Source organism: Pinus tabuliformis, chromosome 7 (assembly GCF_031772625.1).
Source record: "Pinus tabuliformis cultivar Carrire ecotype Pingquan chromosome 7, CPIR1, whole genome shotgun sequence".
Classification (NCBI taxonomy): Eukaryota; Viridiplantae; Streptophyta; class Pinopsida; order Pinales; family Pinaceae; genus Pinus; species Pinus tabuliformis.
This window is the reverse complement of record NC_142293.1, coordinates 775,456,806-775,482,149: the sequence shown is the minus strand read 5'-3', so window position 1 is coordinate 775,482,149 and position 25,344 is coordinate 775,456,806. Positions and strand designations below refer to the sequence as shown.

Below are 25,344 nucleotides of genomic sequence, written 5' to 3'. Positions count from 1 at the left end.
ACACCCTGTACCTGTATTTCCTAATGAAAAGTCTGCTTGGCAAAGCAATGGAGCAAATTTCTGTGGGAATGACAATGCAGAGCCTTCCCAATTACAAAAAAGACATGGAGAAAATCCTATTTCAATTGCACAAATAGGACATCACGATGGACCATTTTGACTGACACATCCCTTGTATTGTGGAGCTATATGGAATGCTCGAAGCAAGTGTTGTTGATTCTACGTCAGTAGCCTCAAACACTGAGGAGCAAAATGTCAAGAAAGATTAGTCTTCTTATGCTTAGTTTTTGTTTATGCGGATAGCATTTAAATTTCCAGTTTTTTATGTCAGTGGTCATAGTTATATAGTGTGTAGTCATGACACTGAAACTTACCAAGCCTTGCTAGAAAGACTGAAACAATTTTATTTTTGGATGGCATTTACAACAAAAATAATAATTACAAAAGACATATTGACATATATGATATATACGTATGTGTATATAGGTTTTGAAGTGATTGGAGATGGATACAGGTAGTTGCGTCTGAATTTCTTCCATCCCCAGCATCAGTGGTCAGGGAATGGGAAGGGTGAAAGGCGAGGAAATCTCTTTATCAATCCAATTCAGACGAGATAAGAGGATATGTATCATGCAGCCTTTCATCCAATATTCATGTGGGGCTCAGAATTTTGTGAGACCTCAAGATTCTAGAAGCGTTGAAATCTTGAATCCTCCGCCCATGTCGGATCATAAAATAAGATTACCTTACTATGATCCATATCTGATTCTGCAAATGTGCAGGGCGCAGAATTATTCAATTTCTGTAAAATATCCACGGTATATCCCGCCATGGGTAATTATACCTCACTGAGATTGTGTCGATGGCGCCCAATAAAATTGATGAAAGTGAACGGAGATTTCATAGAATTGCAAGGTCCCTTATTCGTTTACGAAATTGCCCAGCAGTATCCTGATCACTGGGTATTCGACGCAGAGTCTGTCAGACGACTTGGGCTTCTTCATGCTTGGCCTCTGCATCACACTGCGCGGCTCCAGGCTGGAAAAGTCTACTGTCTCGTTCCGATTCCCCGGAGTACGAACGTGAGCGCAACCTCCAGATTGAATGAATTAAAGGTGAGGGCTCTGAAACGGAGGGGCGGCTTCCAGATTGTTTCAGCGACCCAATCAGATGGCGGTGCATGGAACAGTGGCGTCCGAGTGAAGGTGATAATGAAGAAAAAAGAGATGGTTGCTCTTCTGAATTCTCAACAGCCATATAACAAAAACGTAGAAAGTGCTGTGAAACTATCGCCAATTATAGAGTCTTCTGTTCATTAGGATGGAGGCCTGGCCTCGCAAGTATCGCAGAGCAGCCCCAGCCCCACGGTAAGATTAAAGCTTTTATACCATTCTACGCATATGCATATATTTTGCCAGCTGATTCTGATTTAGCTATAAAGTGTTGGGGGTTTTCTCAGTTATATGGTCAAAATAATAGTTAGTTGGGTCTTCCCAAATCGATGCAAATCCCCTCAGACTATGTGTAGGAAACTTCATGGTGAATAAGTCCAATTTATTGCAGCATTTTCCTTTCGGGAGAATTTAATAGTGGCTAGATTAGTTGAGCTTGCCTTGCCTTATTTCCTTAGATTTGTCAGGTTGAATTGATTAGATTTGTTAGGTTGAATTGATTGGTTATTTTGAGCTTAATTTGATAGCAGATTTTGAGGATATTTTAAAATTTAAGTGAATTACTCTTGTTTTTGGAATATTTCTAAAAATTTTAATCCAAATAAAAATGGCTTTCCAACCTCTCTCCTCGTAAATATTTTTTCTATCCCAATGAAAAGACTCTCTTTCTAGGATTGCTTCCAAAACGCAGTGATAGTAGGGTACGATCAAACTCCTTTGATCCTAGAGGATGGTTTGCATAGTCTTAATGTTTTCCATAGTCATCTCTAAAGATGCTACGAAATGCCAAGTAAGGGTTGACCGACTAGTTGAGGTGGCCAGATTTGATTTCGCTAAATGACATGGTTAGCTTCCTTATCAATATAAGATGTTGTTTATTGTAGAATTTGACATCATAAAATATAAAATTGTTTATTGTAGAATTTGACATCATAAAATATAAAAGGCTAAATTCTAAATCTTTGGGTTTTGTTTAAGGAAAATATAGTCTTTACATAGAGTCCAGCATAAAAGTGTCTATGAAATTTTCACGCAATTTCCATGTCATATTATGTAAACCAATCAAAATCTAAATAATTTTAAATTGTTTAATTTGGATACCTATAAAATATTTTATTATTAATTTGGATATCCGTAAAATATTTTAGTATTAATTTAGGCATTAGTGGAATATTTTATTAATGTTATTTAACTACCTTATCCATATGAATTAAAATATCTAAAAAAATATTAATGCAATGTAAATCTTAATATTGTGAAAAATATAAATTACAGATGTGGCTCCATTGGACATTAATAGCCATGCCCTAAAAAAGTCAAATATAAAATATATCGACAAGTTAAATATAAAATATAAATATAGTCAGTTAAATATAAAATACTTAAATAGTTAAAAATAAAATATAGTTATAATTAAATAATTAAAAAAAGTATTGGAGAAAGGACAAATTACTATTGTTTAGCCAAAAATATAAAATATACTTAAATAGTTAAAAATAAAATATAGTTATAATTAAATAGTTAAAAAAATATTCAAAGGATAAATGACTAGATTTTAGCCAAAAATATAAAATATATGAAAAAACTTTAAGTGAAAATCACATGATAAGAAATATACCATCCAATGTGGTTTAGCCACAGGACATGATGGACAACCAGATCAAAGAAGTACACTAAATAGAGAGGTTAATGTAGAGACCCTTAAATGTTCTAAGGGTTAAAAAATGACTACAAGTCAAAAAAATAGATTAAGTCAAATATTTATAATTTTAATATTTTAGATCTTAGGCTTCTGTGTTCCACATTGATAAAGAGATTGTCTTTTAGATTAATTACATCATTGAATTTTGGTAGAAACCAACTTATATGGTTTGTCCTAACGATGAACCACATTAGTCGGTTCGAAACCTCCACCAAAATTCAATGACGTGATTAATCCAAAAGACAATTACTTTATCCATTTTAATATTTATTTATTATTTTAAATTTAAATACAAATAAAAATTATTTTAATAAAAGATTTATAAATTAAAATAATAATTAAATAGATCAATAATTAATTTGATTACATAATTAAATTTAAGATAAATTAATTGAATCAAATCCTTAAAATGAGGTTAAATAAAAAGATGAGAATACAATATAGAGGGAGTCAAACCATTAAATAAATTAAAATTAACTGGAATAAGTAGTATATAAAATAATATTCTAAATTTTTAAGAAATAAAAGAATAAGATTCAAAAAAATTAAGATTGAGGAAAGGAGATTCATAAAGAAAACAAATTCATTAAAAATATATAAAAATAATAAAGAAAATGAGAAATAATAAATCAAGATAATAACCATAAAGAAAAAAAAAAAGAAATTAAAAATAAAAAATAAAAAAGCAATTTTTATCACGAAACAAACTATTTCCTTTATTATTTTTATATTCTTTAGTGAATTTGTTTTCGTTATGAAGCTTCTTTCCTCAAACTTAAAATTTTTGAATCTTATTCTTTTATTTCTTAAAAACTTAGAATATAATTTTATATATTATTTATTCCAATTAATTTTAATTTATTTAAAAGCTTGACTAGATTTATATTGTAGTCTCATTTTTTATTGGACCTAATTTTAAGAATTTGATTCAATTAGTTAATCTTAAATTTAATTATTTAATCAAATTAATTATTTGATTTATTTAATTATTATTTTAATTTATAAAATATTTATTAATTTAATCTTTATTTTTATCTAAATTTAAAATAATAAATATTTGGCTTAATTTATTTTTTGAATTAAGACATTTTCAAATTCTTTTTTTCAAAACTAGTTTTTTAACGATTAGAGATTTTAAGGGTCTCTATAGTAATCTCTCTATCTAATCCACTGCCTTGATCTGATTCTCTATCTTGTCCTACGATGAACCACACTGAATGGTTCAAAACGCGTCGACATATTTCTTATGATGAAAGAAAGAAAGAAAATTATTTTAACGTCCACGAAATTAAAGATATCCTATGGATAGATTGCTTCTTCATATGGTTGATGTATTCGGCCCTTTTCCTGTGAAGCCACACAATAAACGTTGCTAGTTTCTCGACAAATCCCTCGCTAAATTGATTATCCCAAGATCTAGCTGTCAGAATATTTGCATAACTTTCCCTGTTGTCTTTGAAGGCCTCACATTCTAAAATGAAATGCTTTTTAGTTTCCACTTTTCCAGAAGAATAAAAAATACATACGCTTTTCTCTCGCATTTCTTTTGGCATTTTCAAGCTCCCTATTTCACAACGGAGTTAATAATAATTAGTCTTTAACTGAGCAATAAGAATTTTGGCTCTCGAAGAAATATTGGCCTCTATGTACGTTTTTTGTTGATGATTATGAGTGGGATTACACACTTTAATATAGTAATTTTTCTTTCTCCCTAGCTCCTTATCCCATGTATGCTTGTGGATCTTATCCATAACAAAAGATTTTATCTCTTTACTATTTATAGGACACGTGTTCAAGCAAATACTCCATATACTAAACCATTTGTTATTTTGCTGCATCCAAGTCTTTTTTCTTTTGCACAATATGTCATTAAAGCCAACCTTAGGCCATCTGCCCTCTTCCATTTGCTCAATTTTTTTTAAATACCTTATAACTCACACCATGGAAATTGGTTCAATAGGAACAACCCTTGTTTCACTTAACAAGATAACATAAGGAACTGCACTTTTATTTTTGAATTTGCTTATAATCAAACGCTTCTGAATTTTCTCATTTTGTTTCCACTACATGTCAGATGTATTGTTGACCCATAATCCACAACCATAAAGAAGCACCAAAATCACTAGAAGCCCAAAAAGAGTTTGAGTGGTTTTTCAGTCCTATAACTCTGCCTCTCTACACTTTTTTTGAAAAGCATAAAATGCTTTCCAACCCCCAAAGTTCTTCTCTTTCTACAACCATCCCAACTTAGATTTTTGTTGAAGTTAATTATGAGGTATTTGCAATCCACATCTTCTTCCAGAATGTTGCCTTCAAAGTAGAACTTATGTTGGTTATGTCTTTTTAAAGAGAAAATCACTACTTTCATTTTGCTAATATTGACTTGCATCTGCACCCTTCTACAAAAATGTTCAAGGGATAGTAAGTGCTCTTGCAAACCAACAACAGATTTAGCAATCAGAATAAGGTCATCTGCATACAAAATAAGCCTTATAACAAACTTGCCCAAATAGATACCATCACCCCCTTCAAATTTAACCACTCTTCAAGCTTGTTGATATATAAACCAAAAAGGGTAGGAGACAGTGGGTAGCCTTGCTTGACCCCGATATCACTTCTAAAACTTTTAGAAATGTCTACTGAAGTTCTAATTTTGACTTTCACCTCTTTATACAACCTATGCACAACTTCTCTCAAATGTTTAGGAACCCCAAGTTCCTCCATTCTGTGCCAAAGCTTATCCCTAGGAATCATGTCAAACATTTTTCTGAAATCAACGAAGCAACAAAAAACTTCTTCCTTTTTCTCCCAATTTTTTTCAATGATGTGCCTTAAAGTTATACAATGGTCAACTTTGGAATGTTTAGGTCTAAAACCTGCTTGCCCTTTAGCACGCTTATCTCTTTCTTTTTCCCACTTGTTGATTTTATTTTCTAACACGCTTCCAAAAGTTTTCTCATCTTCGGTATATGGATCACATAAGCCTTAATTATAGTGAGCTCGGGAGGCTTCTCTCCAAGCTTTTTGAACATAGGAATAAAATCTTAAATCAAAATAAATAATTTGTTTCTTTAGGTCCGATAGACCAATGTTTGGTCTTAGCAGACGTTAACCATCATCATCATCATCATCATCATCATCATCATCATCATCATCATCATCATCATCATCATCATCATCATCATATATAGTTAAATATATTTAAATATAAAATAGTTAAAAAACATATTCCAAAAAGGACAAATTACTGGATTCCCTCAAAAAAATTAGAATATATAGTTCAGTATAAAATAGTTAAATATAATTAGATATTAAATAGTTAAATAGTTAAAAAAAATAGTTAAATATAAAATAATTAAATAGTTAAACAACATATTCAGAAATGATAAATTACCAAATTCCGACCAAAAATATATTCCAGGAGAAATTGTGGCTTTAGATAATATTGTTAAAAAAACACTATATATATATATATATATATATATAATTAAATTTAAATATAAAATATATATACACAATTATTTTAATAAAAGTGCCATATATTGAGGGATTTTCATAAAAGTAAAAAAATAGAAATAATATATTAAAAATTTATATTAAAGGTTGTGCTAATAAATATTGTGGAACATAGATAGACGTAAAGTAACATTAAAAAATTGTCTACATGACATTTTTTATTAATTTCTTGATTTTTCCTTAAGAGGCCACTTTTAGGCTGAAATTTCCTCTGATAACATCCAAATTTCCCTAAGTCATATTGGAAATGGATTAGGGAAAATCCCATTTTAAAAGTGAAGTGACTAAAGACCTCCATACTACTACATTTGCTCACATATGTGTAGACATGGACTTTAATAAAGACTTTAAAAAAAATCAAACTAATCACCAAAGAATGTCCCTATATTCAGAGGTTCGATTATGAACAAGTTACTTTCTACTATAGTGCAAGTTTTGAAATAGAGAAAACTACCACCCATGGTAACAAGAACTTCGAGGTTGGACAATCAAGGAGATCTCATTGAATCATTCAAAACTCACTTGGTAAGATGGAATAATGAAAGCACACCATTCGATCAATAAGGACCCTCTAATGCTTACTTGATCTTCTGCCTCGCATACAAGCCAAGTAGTGCCCCCTTCAAAAGAGACACTTAACCATGAAGACATGAATATTTCTCCTTTGCCCCTTTACCCCATCAAGGGAGATGATGCAATATTCAAAAGAAATCACTATACAGCCCCTCCAAAAATGATAAAAACCTTCCAAACCACTTATCAAACTCAAATGAACTAGATATATCAACCAAATAGAGAATAATCAAATTCAAAAGATCCTGGAACACTTTTTAAATCAACCATATAAAAAAAAAACAAAATAATCAAATACAAAAAATCCGGAACGCATTTTAAATCAACCATATGAAAAGAACAATAATCAAAATTACGCAACAAGAAAACAACAAAAAAACTAGTCACACTAATTAAGAAAAACAAAAAAAACAAACAAACAAACTAATGGTTAAAAAAAACCATAACAAAATAAATTACTTTACTTATTATAATCATACATTATCTCAATATTATTTTATATCTCAATTCATTTATATAATTTAAATATTTAATAAAAAACCTCTCATTCTCATTTTCCCTGAATCATTCTACTCATTTTATATATAAATTTTATTGTCAATTTATAACCTATTTAAAAATTACAATTTCATAAACATATAAAAAGATATTATATATATATATATATATATAAATTAATGTGTAGTACTATATATATATAATAGTATATATATATATAAATGTGTTTGATTCAAATCTAATAACATATTTATAAATAAAAATAAAAAAAAATCTAATCATTAAAAATGTGGTTTGATTATTTTTTTATAACTTATACTCTCTCCCCGTATAAAACAGCGTGTATCATGTTTATGGATGATAATATCATAAACATTAAAATATTCAATGTTGAATATATATATATACTACGTCCTATCAAACATATATATTCTTGTTCTTATATATAAAATGTTTTTTTACACATGGTGCTATGTTTAATCATAAAATTACATACTTATGTGTTGTAGGTCAAAGTGCGAAAATGCTCGATACTGGGGAGATGTACATTATACCAAGTCTTGTTTTTTTGTTTTGTAAAAAGTTCACGCCCTGAATTTTCTTTTTGGGGAAAGAAAGAGTGATTGTATGTATAGCTCTATTTTAAGTATGGATTTACCCAATATAAAGTAAATGCCATATAGCAAATTGTTTATTTTAAATCTCTATTAGTTTATTTTAAATTTCTATTAAATTGGTAATTGTAAAATTATTGTATTGATATTATAAAATATTTTCAAATAATATTATATATATATATATAGTTATAATTTTTTGGGTTTATAAAATTTTTTATATTTTACGTAAGAATATATATGTTTTTGTTATATAAATTATTATAAGAAAATTTATTATGTTATTTGTGATTATTAAATATGAGTAGAAAAGATGGCCATTATTAATCTCATCATGTAAAATAAAATTTAATTGATTTTTGTATTATATAATTTTTTTTCTCAAAAATTAGTTTAAGTAATAAAAAGAAAAGAGATTTTATAATTCTAAAAGTAATTTAAATATAGCATTAGATAAGCATATCAAAATGTCTTCATACATAAATATCGGTGTATCATGAACCACAAGTTACCATAGTGGTTGGAGAACATGAGATATTATAATAATGCTAATTGTTTACATCATCGAATGGGTTCAAAAGCACTAACCCTCTTTTTTACTTTAAAGTATATAATTCTTTCCTCCTCGTCATTCCTATAAGGAATTATCTATGCAGAAACTAGTGGGTCATCTTTTTGTAATTATTAATCCATAATTATCTCTAAGAGTGCATTTTAACTCTATGTTGATCCTCTTTCTTACTCTAAAATATCTAATTATAGTTTCCTCTTCAACCCCACAACAAAATACTTTAGCACAAACATTTAAAGTGGAGAGTTATCACTGATAAGGCACAACAAAATACTTTAGCACAAACATTTAAAGTGGAGAGTTATCACTGATAAGTTATGCCTGTGTAATTTTAAAGTCATAATTATGTCCAGGTGTACACTAGCCCTTTAATAAGACATTGATTATCTTTCTTACCTTGAAATATCTAATCCGTTCCTCCTCTTCATCCCTGCAAGAGAGGCCTTTAGGGCAAACACTAATGGTAGAGGGTTATCACTCACAAGGCATACATATGTAACTCCCAAGTCATAATTGTGTCAAAGTTGCACCATCACACTAAGCATTGGTTTTCTTTCTTATTATAAAGTAATTAATTTTTGTCTCCTCTTCATCTCCACAAGGGATTCCTCTAGCACAAATACTAGCCATACATGATTATCACTACTTTGTCTTCATCACACCTCTAAAAAAGCAAATGGGTTAAGGAACTTTGTATTTTTGTCTCCTCTTCATCTCCACAAGGGATTCCTCTAGCACAAATACTAGCAATACATGATTATCACTACTTTGTCTTCATCATAACTCTAAAAAAGCAAATGGGTTAAGGAACTTTGTAGTAACAACTAAAAGTTTGGGAGCCTTTAAAACCATCTTAATGAGAGAGGGTGTGAGAGAGATATGTAACCAGGAACAAATTATTTAAGTTTTCTTTTAAGATATTCAACCAAAAAATAAGATTATTCTACCCAATAGTATGAAAATCATTTTCCTTCCTAAACAAAATTGTTATATAACTTACCATTCAATAATTACATTTAATATAAAATCTTTACTCAAATTCACATAAACACATTAAAAAAATTGTTTAATGTTTATTATCAAAACCCAAGACAATAAACTTACCCAATGCATCGCCAAATAACCCATAAAATTCGATTGCCTTATATTCAAGAGGTTAAAATATACGGCTGGCTCAATTACTCATCGCCTCTATTTTATGTCTCATCTGCTCTATTTTATGTGGCTTCACATTTAAATGTCATGTCTTAGTTTTATTTTATGAACATATAATGGATGTAGATATTTTCTAGCGAGTTAATCCATGTGTATCAATTTTGATGTTGAAAATTTACTAAGAATTTATGGGTAATAGAACAAGCATAATGGTAATTTGGTATTTGAATATTTAAGTAAATGATAGAACTTTGGTATTATGTTAATTGTGTAGGACTTCTTATTAATTTATGTGTTTTTTTTAAATTTTTTTTTTTTTTTTTGAAAATGTGTAAGTTTGAAATAAGTAAATTAAATTCATATATAGTAAGTTTAAGAATTTGGTAGATGGTCATGAGGTTATATGTTTTTGAGGTATCATCTAATTTCATTATTTTTTTTTTATTATCATTAATAATTTGTATGTATTTTTGTTTTTTTTGTTTTTGTTTGTTTGTTTGTATTTTTTTTTTTAAGTTTTTGTATGAATGTGAAAATGAATTTAATAAGTATTTGAAGTGTGAATAATAAATAGGAAAGTTGTATTTTTTTTAGGAGATGGCAAGGAGAGCAGCTGAGGAGAGCATGCAGCCCTAGCTGCTGCTGCAGCAACCAGAGTGAAGCAGCATTCGCTGCGCCTCAGTGGCCCTTGCCGCTGAGGTCAGATCGGCAGAAAGAAGAAGGAGAGATCGCAGCTGCAGTTCTTGATAGGCAGATACTGCCTCAGATTGTAGTGGCCCTCAGCGGCCTCCAGCTGCTGGGGTTTGAACAATATGGATCCACCAGGAGAGGAAGATCTTCATCCCACAGATCACCAGCAAGATTCAGAAGTAACAGAAAAAGCCTTTGCATCCCTCATCTCTGCAATGGGTCCAGCAAAGAATAGACCGTCAGTGTCAAAGTTCGTTAAAAGAATGGAAGAAATCCCAGAAATATCTCTCCCCCCAGCACTTCCAAGAAAAGCAGCACTCTCTCTTGCAGAACGAGGGTTAGTAGGGCAGTTTACTGGGTTGTGGCCATCACCCAAAACTGTGCAAAAGTGGGTAGAAAGAAACTGGTCCGCAGCAATATCCGGGAAGATCTCAATCAGATTCTGTGGCAGAGGGTATTACACTTTTCATTTCGAAACCAAAGAGGATCGCGATCTGATATTCAGGAACAGCCCTTATTTTATGGATACAAGGGGATTGTATTTGAACAGATGGACACCGGACTTTGACCCAGAAATGGACGTCCCAAATGCTGTTCCAGTATGGGTAAAACTGCCACATCTACCTCTCCATTGTTGGGGAGACGATTTAGTTAAAGCAATAGGAAACGTAGTTGGGAAATACATAGATAGATGTGATTCTAAAGAGAACATGCATGCATGCGCCTGAATCTGCGTGGAAGCAGATCTAGGCAAAGGCCTCCTCGAAGCAATCAAAATAAAAGTGGATCAGTGGACGCATATACAACAGCTGGACTGCGAGCAAATCCCTTTCAAATGCAAGGTATGTCATGAATATGGTCATTTTGCAAATAGATGTACAAAAAATAGAGAAAATGAAAATGAACAGATTGAGGATCTGGAAAATAAATGGAAATAGGTCAAACGAAAGAAGATAGCCAATAAACAACTAGCACAACCCGTCTCTCAGCCCTCACATTCTGCTGAAGCCCTCACCCTCTCGCCAAAAGTAACTTTAGAAAGTCAAAACCCCTTTGACCCTCTGCTCACATCAAACCCCCCATCCCTTGGAGCCGCCAGATCTAGATCTAGATCTAGAACTCCTTCTCAGCGGTCCCCCCTTTCCCCCAGAGACTCATTTCACCTCTCCCCCCCCCCTCAGTTGACAGGATATTAACCAAAAAGCAATTGAAAGAAGCATACCCAAATGCAGAAAACCAAAAAAAAGTAGGAAGAAAGACAAATAAAGAAGGGATAAAGCAGTAGCAAAAGAAATGGCCCTAGGAACACAACAACCCATGGACACTTATCTAGGGAAAAGTACAGGAAATATGGAGAAAAGCCAGCACAAGGGGAAAGGAGCCCTGCATCACCCAATAAGTAAATAATGATAATAGTCTCCTGGAACTGCAGAGGAATGGGCTCACCTGTTAAGGAAAATGCAACAAGAGACATTTTGACAAATGAGAACCTAGATATACTTATGATCCAGGAGACAAAAGTAAACAATCAAGATTCAGATAAAAAAAGAAAAAGAAAAAAAGTTTAGGCAATATGAAGGGGAAGCAATTCAGGCAACTGGAGCATCAGAAGGCATATGCACATTCTGGAAAAAAGAAAGATGGGAATTAATGGGGAAGAAAGCAGGACAGCACTGGATTCTAACAGATCTGAGGAGGATCAACACAAAAGATGAATACAGGGTGATAAAAATATACACCCCCAACCACTATAAGGAGAAAGAATAGTGTTGGGCAACAATAAAGGAAGTACTACAAGAAACTCAAGATGGAAAAAGAATTTTAGGAGGAGACTTAAATTTGGTCAGAAACACAGAGGAAAAGTTTGGAGGAATCTTTCATCCAGACCCATCCAGAAATTCTTTAGAAGGAATAATGGAACAGCATAGTCTTCTGGATATTCCTCCAAACAATGGAAAATATACATGGAATAACAAGAGAGTGGGTAAAAATAACATAAAAGAAAGATTGGACAGAATACTGATCCAGGACAACATAGCAGCATTGTACAACTCTATCAAATCCAAAATCATCCACACCACAACCTCTGATCACAAACCCGTTGTAATAGCAATGGGCAGAATGGAAAATCAAGGCCCACTCCCGTTCAGGTACAACTCAATCTGGGACAGCAGCACATAAATCAGTGAGGTAGTGAAAGCAGCATGGGCACTAAGAATATCAGGCTCACCACAATACATATGGGAGACAAAACTAAAAAATGTAAGAATCAAGCTAAAGGAGTGGGCAAGGGAAAATGAAATAAATAAAAAAAAAAGAAAAAAGAGTTACAACAGAAAATGGATAGCTTGCAGGCGGAAAAAGAAAGTAAAGAAGAAAACAAGCAAGACTACCTTAAAGAGAAGAAATTTTCTGGGAGATATACAGAGAAAACAGGAAAGAGGAGGAAGAGGCAAGAATGAAATCTAGAAACCTCTAGCTTAAGGCAGGGGATAAGAATACAGCCTTTTTTCATAACAGCATGAAAGTCAGAAGAGCTAGAAATCAGATAGACAAAATACAAGTGGAAAATCAAGAAATTAAAGGAGTGGAAGAAATAAAAAAAGCAGCCCACAAGCACTTCAAAAATTTACTGTCAGCAATGGAGGAAACGACTGAATATGAAGAAATTTTGCAGCATACAAAGAAGAAAATAAAAAAAGAACAAAACAAAGATATGTGTAAGGACCTCACAGAAGAAGAAATTGTGGAGGCCATTTGGAGCCTGCACCCGGACAAATCGCCCGGGCCTGATGGATTCACAATAGCCTTCTACAGAAATCATTGGAATACAATAAGAAAGGATTTCTTAAGAATGGAAAAAAATGTTTTTAAAAAAAAAAAGAAAATGGGAGGCCACACAAGATCGTCCTATCTGGTTTTGGTTCCAAAGGAGGCAAATCCATCCACCTTTAACAGGTTCAGGCCCATTTCATTGTGCAATTCCTCCTACAAGATAATAACAAAAATAGTGGCAAACAGAATAAAGAAAGTGTTGCACTTAATCATCTCAGAAAATCAAGGAGGGTTTGTCCCAAACAGACAAATCATTGACAATGTCATCATAGTACAGGAGGTTGTCCACTCCAGTATCTTGAAGCAAGAAAAAGGTATGATAATCAAACTAGATATGGCAAACGCTTTTGATAGAGTCAGCCACCCGTATTTACTGGTTGTACTCCAGAAAATGGGCTTCTCAAAAGAAATAATAGAAGTGATAAAAGAATGCATATCCACTCCTTGGATAGCTCCTCTCATCAATGGAAGACCCAGTGAATTTTTCCAAATCACAAGAGGTATTAGGCAAGGCTGCCCTCTATCACCTTTTTTATATATAATAATGGTAGAAACTCTAAGTATAGCATTGGGAACTCAGAGGAAAGAAATAACAATCACAGGATTGAGGATAGCAAAAGGAGTAAGGACTATAAATCACTCCTTGTTTGCAGATGATACATTGCTGATGGGAGGAGCATCAACAATAATAGCAAGACGGTTCAAAAAAATAATGGATGCATTTCTACAGGTGTCAGGAGGACTTCTGAATAATACAAAATGCAGGATCTATGGGTGGAACATTCCAGCACGAACTATGCAAAGAATTTCCCAAATCATGGAAATCCCAGCACAGGAAAACTGGAGTCATTTCCTCTATCTGGGATTACCAATATCAAAAGAGATAATGAAGGCAGAAATATGGACAAAACAAATTGAGAAAATGCAAGACAGGATAAAGAACTGGGGAATGATGTGGTTAAATATGGCTGGAAGGGTGATATTAATTAAGGCCCTCCTTGCTGCACTACCAATATATCAATATGCCCTAATCATGGCACCAGCCAGTGCTCATAAGCAGATGGAATTAATCCTAAGAAGTTTTCTCTGGCAGGGAGGGAAGCAGGAAAACAAAAAATTTAGTCTGGTAAGGTGGGAACAAGTAGTGCTACCATACGAACAAGGAGGATTGTCTATTCAGCTGCCTGGGCTCATGAATGCAGCCCTGGGAATGAAAATTGTTTGGAGGCTTATAACAGGTAATGAGAGCTGGTGGAAAAAAGCTCTCATAAACAAATATCTAAATGGTTCCAAGGAGAATCTGCTGAATGGGAACATCCCAATAAGACAAAGCACCCAAGCATGGAAGCTAGTCAAAAGAGTCATTCCAATAATGGGCAGCCATATATCCAAAACTCCTGGGAATGGACAAAAAACCTTGATTTGGGAAGACAGAATCATGGGAAAAGACTCTTTACAGTATCACCCGAAAATGGAGGACATTCAAGAGTGGATGAGTGGGAAAGGCCTAAATACCTTACATTCAATCTCTCTATGGAATCAGAAGGAGTGGAAGGACTGGAAAAGGCCAACAATTCTAGCAAACATGGAAGGACAATGGAATAAACTCAAGCAGCATCTAAAGGGGGCAGCACCAATGCATATTGACGAGGAAGACAGTTACCTTTGGGATCCCAGTAATGGGCAATATATAGTCAAATTGGGATACAAAATTCTTCAAGACAAAATCAATCAGCAAGAATGGGAACCATGGAGAATAGTATGGAAATCGGAAAGTTTGCCCAAAATAAAAGTCTTCATTTGGACCTTATTAAAAGGAAAGATCTGAAAAAAAAAAAAAAAAAAAAAAAAAAAAAAAAAAAAGAGGAATCTATGGGCCATCAAGATAAAAAAAAGAGGAATCTATGGGCCATCAAGATGTCCATTGTGTCAACAGGCAGAAGAAACCATTCAACACTTGTTTCAGGATTGTAAATTCTCAAGAGAATGCTAGGAGCAGCTCTTGAGCCCACTGGAAGTAAGCATAGAATATGGTAAACCAATGCCAAAATTCCTCAATCTTTTGGGGAAAGCCTACCCATATGCTACAAAGAAGAAAAACACAATAATAAGAATATGGAAATGTATCCCAACAGTCTTATGCTGGCAAATTTGGTTGACCCAGAACAGGTGCATCTTTAAAAATCAAAACCCCAGAATTGGAACAATATTATCAAAAGCATGGAGATTAACGTCAGAAATATTCAATGAAAAAGGAACTGCTCCAACGGACTTTAGCATACTACAACAAGAAGAAAGAGAATGTCTTAACAAAGCAATAATAGACAACAATGGTAAAAAGGGACAGAGAAAAGAAAGGTCAGGGGAAAACTGGAAGTTGAGAATGAATGAGGAAGAAATTGAAAGCTGGAAAAGAAAATAAAATAGATGTTCTCTGCAATTTGATGGAGCCTCCAAGAATAATCCTGGAAAGGCAGGAGTAGGTGGGATAATTTTTGACCCAAGTGGAAAAAAATTGTCACATATGAATGGGGATTGGGACAAATATCAAATAATAAGGCCGAAGCTTATAGCTTGCTCTTAGGGACAAGAATAATTAAAAAAGAGGAATTCAAAATCCAATAATCCTGGGAGATTCAGCTATCATAATTGAGACAATGACCCGAGCCAAAAGTCCAAGCAATGAGTATATGAGAAGAATTATCAAAAGAGTAAGAAGGAATTTAGAAGCGTCTGGTACAGTAACTTTTAAACATATAATGAGGTGCCACAATCAGCAAGCGGACTACTATGCAAATCAAGCAGTGGAGAGGAATGAAGGAAAAGTCCGGGAAAATAATGAGGAATATCACCACTCAGTGCCTTAAGATCAAAAGGAATATGAGAATATTAATGCATTTGGGAAAAAATGGACAAAGTAGGACAAATTATGGAAAAAATAAAAAAACAAAAAACTCAGAAAATCAAAAAACAAATAGCCAAAAGATATCTCAGAAAAACATGGAAAGACAAAAGAAAAAGCGAGAAAAAAAGGAGGAAAAAACAAGCATTGGCAGAAACAGCAACATAAATCAACAGGAATATGAGCAAGCAAAAAAATGCCCAGAAAGAAAGTGGGCTATAGAAGGGAAAAGCGGAAAAAAATTAGCACACAACTCCAACAAATTGGGAAACAAGCTGTCAGATCAGAAGCACCCACACAATAAAGCAGTCAGCAGGGAGGCGCGATATACAGGCCAACGCTGCCCAAAGGAACCCTTAGGTCTTCACGCAGGAAGCCCAGCTCACTGGACAACAAGCAGGCCCCCGCGTGGATCGAAGAACAGCATCACTCCCGGTACCTCACAATCTCTTCTGAGCTCTCAGGTCATCGAACTCTAGCTTCAGTGATGCGGATTGCGGCGTCTGGCAAAGAATCTCAACGCATTTCAGATACAGTGTTTCAAGTAGCAGCTTGTGGCAAAGAAACTCATCGTTCAAGGCCCAGGACTGGACATCACTCCCTCGCAGTAACTCCAGGCATCCTCACGCTGGTAGGAAAGTTCTCTCATCGCTCCGCTCATTACCCAGCTTATTCTTCCCCCTCTGCGTATCAATCCTTAGAACCTGTGTTTATGCTGACAACCTCTGCGTATCAAACCTTAGAATCTGCGTTTACGCTAGCAACCTATCCTCCAGCTATTGCTTTCTTCCCAAGGCCTCCGCTCAGCTGCGTTACCACATCCTCACCGCCAGCTGTCCACCAGTGCTTTGCCGATTTTATCTCATCTCTCCCAATCCATAACGCTGAGATTCATACCCCACCTTCACCTCCTTTCATTTGCAGGCCCTTAATAAAAAATGTCTCTTCTCTCTCAGAGGCTTTACCCACAGCTCATAAAAAAGTCTTCAATAGAGCCCATCAGAACGAAGTAAGGATGGAGCAAGGAAATGCACGTAGCCACAACAGTGCAAAAGGAAAAAGCAGTTAGACGGAGTCTCACCAAATTGAGAAGGCAACTAGGAATGAAGCATGCTCAGCATGCAGACGAAACAAATTAATGATAAACTAGCTGCAACAGTCTCTTAAGGACTTAAGAAATGAGATGAGAATGGAGTCAAGCATACAGAAGCAAAATATGGCTGCACAATTCCACGAGATAAAGGAATTGAAAATTAAGTGCAAGAAGCTACAGGAGGCAGTGAATTACTGCGGGAACAACAACAATGAAGGAGAAAATTCACTCATCAACAACAACAGAACTGGTGCAATACAAGAACACTCAGTAAATAAGCCATAATCTTATTGGGAACTTATGTTATGTAAATTCGCTTTTTTAGTAGGGCAATTCGTCCAATAGTACTCTAGAATAAATAAAAGAATATATGAAGTATGGAAATTAAGCACAGGAGAAGGGACTGTGTTCCCCTCTCGTTGCTTAATATGTCATTGCAAAAAGATGATTGTAAATGGAGCTTGCTCTAAAATCCTTTTTTGAAATATATCTCATAACATCTTGTCAAAAAAAAAAATTGTATGGTTTTTTTCATATTTTAGATATTATTTTTTATGTAAGCATATTATATTTAGACTAATATTAATAGTAAGATAAATGTTGAAATATTTTTAATGGTGACAATTTTTTATATGGAATTTCACTTTGATTTAATTGTTCTCTACTAAACTAGGTATGATATTTATGTTTTGAAAATATTATGTTACTTTTTTTATAAAAAAATGGAGCTAAGATGACAATGAAATAGAACTACAAAAGAAAAAAAATCAACAAGCCAGAAATGGAGATGTCAGAATTGGAAAGAGTCTCTAGAGAAATCATGTGTGTTTTTGCGTATCATTATACAACTTATTTGCAAAATTTCCTAAATTAATATAAATTAAGGAACATAAGAAAATAAAATTGTGATTTTTTCTTAATACTTCACCTAATCAATGTGTGGTAAATTTGGGTAGCACCTTCTTTCTCAAAATTTGACATATACATTGCACTTGCAAGCTTAGGACATGACTAAGGTGAACATGCAACCGTAGAGATATGTCCTTAAATTTAAGAAATGAACATATGTACCTTTAGAACATGATGATATCTTAAAAGACAAGAAAATATATCTATACTTTATAAGAGTTACCAAATCCCTAAAGAGGTGAATCTTTGGAAAACACATAACTCTTATCTCTTAATGATCCCATTAATACTTAATAAAGTGTACTAAATTTTCATTTATATCTAAGTATATTTTATGAGACACGCATTCCTTAATATTTAAGAAAATTCTAAAGCATATTATATGTTGTTGGGATAATATTAGAAAAAAAACCATAATAATGTGTCAATAGGATGACCTGATGAACTTTGTAATATAAGTGGGAAAATATATGACATCAATATTCAGTATCGTATGGACCTAGTTTCTTATTCTTAAGTATTTAATTGCATTTGTTTCACCCCCAAATGAGACATCTTCCACAAACACTAGTAGTAGAGAATTATCACCCATAACTCATAATTGTGTAACTCATAAGTCATAATTATGTCTAATTCTTTGCCACCACTCTAAGAATTTATTCACTTTCTTACTTTGAAGTATCTAATCATTACATCCTTTTTAGCCCCTAAGGGGGTTGTATGGCACAAAGATTGGAAGTAGATAGTTATCTCTCATGAGTCATCATCCTATGTCATATTTATTGTAATACCCCTTACGTTGACCCCTATTTTTGTAAAGATAAATGATGAATGTGTAAAGTCAGCATGGGGGTCATGGTTGGTTGAGACATTATGTAATTATAAAATATAATAATTTTTGATTGACTAGCTTAAGGAGTGGAACTCACAACATTAGAGAAATTTTGAGGTCTAAAATGGACCTCCTAAGGAATATTATAAAATAATAGTCGAAATAATAAAATAAGATTAGATTACCTCATCATGTTTTGAAGGGAAAAAGGAAAAAAACTACTTTTTCAACTCACATTTTCAACTTATCTCCCTATGATTTTACTAAAATTTCAAGCAAGAGCACTCATTGGATGCAAAATTTAATTTTGCATCTAATGCGTACCCATGTTGCATCCTTTAGATGGACCCTGCTACACCAAAACTGTGAAATACATGAAAATATGTGATTGCAATCATGATTTTACATGTATTTCATATTTTTCGTGTAGTAGCGTTAATCAAAAGTATGCAACATGGGTACTCCTTGAATGAAAAATTAAATTTTGTATCCAAAGAATGTTTCCATTTGAAATTTGAGTAAAACCATAGGGAGATAATAGAAAATATGAGTTGAAAAAAAGTTTTTTTTTTTCTTACTCCAAAAATGGTGAGTCATCTCTCATGGTTGACATCATCATATTGAATCCTATTGGTTCTTATAAAGTTGATTTTTTGTTGTAAATTTTTGTTTTGAGACCCAATTTTTACCTCAAAATTTCTCTAATCATCAATGGTCTGGGAAAGAGTTACGAGTGGGTGTGTTGGCATGAGGGAACACCCCACCACCAAGAAGTTAGAAACGAAATGATGGGGTAGATGAGGTGTCTTCATTCTTCCTAGTCATTCCATGATGTAGGGGTAAGACAAAAGAAGCTCGAAGAAGAAGATGAAGGGGATATTGGATGAAGATAAGGAGTGCAAAGAGCGTAGGAGAGCACTAGGCAAATTATGACTGAGAAAATTTTCTCATAATTGTTTGGGGTGTTTTCCCTCGAATTAATGCATTGGAGTAGTTGAAATGTGGCATCCAAGTTGGAAAGATGAGTGGGAGGCTCATAGGAGAAAATGGGTGAAGAGTGCTTGTTGAAAAAGGTAGATAAACCATTGAGTGCTTGCTGAGAAATCTGAAAAATCACTCAATGCTTGCCAAGTAGGCTGATAAACCACTCAGGTGTTCGTTGTAAGGTTGATAAACTACTAGTCATGGTGGCAATCACTAGGGTGCTTGTTGAAAGGGGTTAATAAACCACAAGGTTCTTGTTGAGGAAGTTAACAAACCACCTAATGCTTTCCAAGTAGGTTGATAAGCTTCTCAAACAGTGTGCAACTGGTCCTACAATGTTTGCTTGAAAACACAACTAATAAACCACCCATAAAGAAATCCCACACTCTTGGAGAACTGAAGAATACCCCAGTTGAACTTGAATTGGAATCCCTGAGAAAGCACTATGTTGGATTGTTGATCTATCTCAGGGGAAGTTAACTACAAGAAATACTACAATGCAATTAATCTACGATTAGGTTGAGAGTTCAAGTCCCTCCTCCAGTAGCCAAAATTTAAGATACTCATATAGGTTTATTCACTTGCTCATGTGTTGCATTGTATTAAATGATATTAACTCTCCTGAATGTTATCAATGTATCAACATATTATTAAATGAATGTGTTATTTTTGGCTAACTTCATTGAGATAGCTATGTAAATATTCCCTTGGTTGGAAGGATTTGTAGATCCCTGGGTGGCTAGTACTTTTAGTAGATTTAAGTTTATGTTACATAATGTGGAATGTAAGTTAATGTGTTCATTTAACACCCATTAACCTACATTTCTCATACATTTCTTCATGCCACGCCTCCTCGGGAAAGTGGTCATAATGATCCAAGTGTTGTTGACAAAAGGCACATGACATAGTTTTCTCCATCAATTATCATGAAGTTTGTTGTCGTGTTGCACCCATGTGGCTTGAGGCCTAGCCTTAGTGCTATAACACTATGGCGTGGAGGTGGGACGACAATATCTCCTTCCCGCGGGAAACAAAAAAGTGAACCTGGAAATTAATGGTGGAATTCATGTGGTGGGCACGAAACCCTTTACATCATGAAATGTCAAACTTTCACAAAGGGTCTAGCCCTGTGGAAACCTTGGCAAGGGTTAGGCGGTAGAAAGGGTAGGGCTACATGGCCACTGCTTGAATAATGATATGGGCATAAAACTAAGTTTGAGCTTACACGACGTGACATGTGATATTGTTAGAGGGTACCGCGCATTAATATGACATCACTAAGAAGTCAAAATGGCATTAGCAAGACGTTGGGATGATGGATGATGTGTATGGTTGATGACATGGCGTGGTGCATGGTAGGCGATTTATAGTGCCATAAGGTTTGGATGTGATACGTGGTGCTAACCTGAACTCAACGTGGTCTAGAACCACATCATCATGGACTGTGGACTTCGGGAATGTGCTATTGTGTTTATTCTCAAAGAGCCGTAGTAAACGGAGGCCACAAAAGGGGAAATTTCTCAACAAAGGACATAAAGAATTTTACATCTCGGTGCACTGCAAAGGTTAAGAAAGATAAGATGTTTCTCCAAAGAAATGGCATGATGGAATTAGTGCACTCACATGGCTGGAGCCACATAGGTTTATGGGCAACGTGATAGAGCCACATATGCGACGTGGAAACACCACATGGTAGCACTTACTAAAGTAGTAGGGATTAATGAGCAAACCTTCCAATGGGCATTACCCTCAATACAGTACTCAGTTTGAAATAAAAACTAAATTGTCGGAAATATTTTCATGAGATGAATGCAATGGGAGTGTTGGTTTTAAATTTCGAGGAGATCGGGAAAAAGAAGGAATTTGTTGCCTCATTTTCATAATAGACTTTGGAGATGGGGTAAAGTTTGAGTTAACACCTTTCACTACTCCAAAATAACCCAAGGGGGTGGGAGGGTGTGTTACAAAGTGGTATCAAAGTAAAGGTTAAACACTAGAACTAAAGAGGCTCACATGCACACACCAGGATGAATATGTGACCTGCTAGTTTTCTTTTCTATTTGTAGATGTGTGTTGATTATAAACTACAACTAATGTAATGTTTGCTTTGATAGAAATATTAACCGATTATTTTTATCTTTAATTTTGCATACTAACTAAGATTTGATGTTTAAGGTGGTTTCACATCAACTTTCATATTGCAAATAATCTAAGGTGATGGGTAATTTGGTTTAACTATGTTTTGGTTGACTAAAATATATGTGTGTGTAACAAAACATAAGAAGACACCAAAGAACAACAAGAAAATGTAGGAATGACAAACATAGTTGTGCAATATAACACTAATAGATCCCAACATGGTCAAGAAGAAGACTTGGTTGGGAAAAGGAGAGAGGAAAACTCTCATGGTTGGATGGACACTATGGCGTCCCTTGGTTAATATTTCTCTCATTATAAATACCTATAATTATTTAAATGGCTGAGAGAGGGACATGGCTTCTATTGCTTAAGGAAGGACATTTCTTGAGGGAATTATTGTTTTAAATATCAGTCTTGGTTGGTTGAATTGGTCTTAATGGGAATTAACTGAAAGAAGAAGTGTCAGTGCCAAGTGTCCTTTAGTTCCAACGACAAGTAAGAAGAGGAAAAACTATTGAAGGCATGATGGGTTGAATTGTCCTAGGAGATTGACATACATGCAATCGTGGAGAACGATGGGAAATTAGTCTGTTGGGAAAAGGAAGAGGACCTTCATGCATGCAAGGAGAATTTCTCTCAGACACATGCAGATGCATATCTAGAGAGAAAACTCTCTATAAGAAGTGCATAGGAGAAGTGGAAGAAAGCACACAGAGAACCCTGTATTAGAAATTAAAATTCCTCCATGGGTGGAGGTGAGGGAACAGAGAAAGAAGTTTCAAGAGTTTATTCTTGATAAAGATCTAGAGAAAGTAATAAACAAGTTGAAGAACCCTCATAGAGGCTTGCTAGGAAAAAATATTATAGAGAGCAGTGGATCGCCTGTAAGGCTAAAGAACTAACTAGAAGTTTGTGGGTTTATGAACCTACTAGGTTGGGAAGAATCACTCAGGTGTTTGTGAGGGTTGTTGAAACACCAAGAGTTACCTTGGAGCTAAAGCTCTGGTGCTTGACTCATTGATGAACCGCCTAGAGAGTTGAACTCTTTGTACGATAGTATCCTGGCATGGATGCTTATTATGTATGAAAAGTCTAAAAAGACTGAATGGAAATTTGTGTAGTTGGTTGATGAAGGCAGAGTGTCCTTGTGTTATCCTATTTCAATTTTTTATTGGTTGAAGTTTTCCCTCAATGAGAACTACTCCTCAAGTTTTGGAATCTATCTCGAGGTGACAGATACAAGTAATAGTGGTTGTAACTTGTCTATGGTCAAGTCTCGATCTCAGTTTCCTATTTATTAGTTGTATAAGATAAGTATTTGCTCATACTTCTTATATTTGAATATCATGTATTAGTCATTTTACTAATTACATTCTCATACTATTAATGAGGAATACAAATTCATGTGTGTTGATGGATATTGGATTTCCTATAAGCATGTTTGAAGATTGGTTAAATATTTGTAAATTTTGTGTAAGCATGAATTGTTTTTTTTTTTTCAACAATTTGATGAGCATGAGCTACTAGATGTTTTTTTTTTCTCTATGTATGTGATTTCATTTATAAAAAGAGACGCATCCTTAGGTTGTGCGTGGTATTTGTTTGAGTTCCCTATATTGCTAAAGTAATGCATTTGAATGCACATTCTATTAATTTTTTCAATTGTGATCAAATTCCGCCTTGGACAACTAAAATAACAGAGATGATGATTGCATTAGATTCCTCTTCTCAAGAGGACCAAAATCGACCTAAATATCACCTTATGTAGACAAGAGAAAGTTGTTTTTTGAATTTATTTATTCACTCATGTATATTGGGTTAGGTCGGCCCTAAGCACATGTTAAATTGGACAGGTCAACCCCAACCCCAAGTGGACCCTCATGAAAGCCTATAAATAGAAGAGACCTCAAGATCATTTGGACACATTTGATCAAGCCATTATCTCTTCTCTTATTGTCTTGGTTCACACAGGTCTGTCGAAGGAAAGTTTATGCAAGGGTCTAAAATCTCAAGGATGAAGCTTGCATTGATCTAGGGTTTTCTGATTCCTGAACGCTGGCACAGAACTGGGCATTTTAGTCCCTAGGCGCTGGCACACATTGGTAAAGACAACATATAGAGATCCCTATACATTTTCACAGAATCCTATGGAAGCGTTCAAGGTTTTAGAGGCAAATCAAGAGGTGTCGATCCCCAGACGCTCCCATAGAGTGGTCTTGTGAGTGTCTAGATTGTCCTGGACGTGTGCACAGTAACTAGAAGAGAGCGTCTAGGGGTTTGGATTAGATCTAGTGATTTGGTCCCCGGACGCACGCATGTAATAGTTTAGAGAGCATCTAGTCTACCATAGACACTGGCATACAATGCACATAGAGTATCAAGGATTGTTATAAACGCTCGCACAACTCCTCCTCCCTATGCCTAGGACTCAAAGATGAGATTTCATTATTCCAAAGATTCTGCTCAGTGACAGTAGTATTCAGCAGTATCCAGTAGTTGACTACAGTTAGTGACAACACACTACATCCATTAGAATGAGGGTTTTGATTATAAGCATGATTAGATCTGTTTCCTGGATATCATAGTTGTTTTGTTGCATAGATAAAGTTATGGATCATTGTACTCTATTTTGCTAAATCATTTGATGACGATCTAAGAAGAAGAAGATTTTCAAGGGTGTTCCCCATAGTGGGCTTTGCCCTAGTCTCAGACTAATCCTGGTGTCTCTATGTGTGTATGTGATTTTCTTCTATTGTTCCTTTATGTTTCATTGCATTGATGACGATGATGTTGCTCTTTCTATATAATTGCATATGTTGATGAATAATGGTGTAGATATGAATAATGTAATGATGATATGGGGTGAACTTAATGTATTCATGAATAAATGAAATTATCAAAGCAAAGAACAATGTAGCCCTATGGAAAATTAACACATTCACGGGGTGCATCTTAATGTACATGTATTTTCCAAGTTTGGTCCTTAGAATTCCTATGCATTTTCAACAAGTTAGTCATAGGTTGCGGTGCTTGTGTAAATCAAAAAGAAAATGAGAAAAAATCTAAGTATAAAAATATTGTAAAACTGACTTGAAGTCTCTTGTAGGATCCACCAAGTTGGGCATCGGGAGTTCGGTTAAAAAGGTTGAACCTCGGGTG

General features: G+C 34.3%; 1 protein-coding gene across 1 annotated transcript; it reads left to right on the top strand.

Annotated features, from left to right (window-relative positions):
• The first annotated feature begins 699 nt into the window (after window positions 1–699).
• On the top strand, window positions 700–8,228 carry LOC149249877 (uncharacterized). Its single transcript, XM_089456348.1, has 2 exons — window positions 700–1,367; window positions 7,971–8,228. Exon 1 carries the CDS (start codon window positions 831–833, stop codon window positions 1,317–1,319), a length of 489 nt encoding a protein of 162 aa, XP_089312474.1. The 5' UTR covers window positions 700–830; the 3' UTR covers window positions 1,320–1,367; window positions 7,971–8,228.
• Window positions 8,229–25,344: the final 17,116 nt, after the last annotated feature.

Excerpts from the sequence above, each read along its gene's own strand:
- LOC149249877 (XM_089456348.1), top strand. The coding sequence starts at position 831 with ATGGGTAATTATACCTCACTGAGATTGTGTCGATGGCGCCCAATAAAA.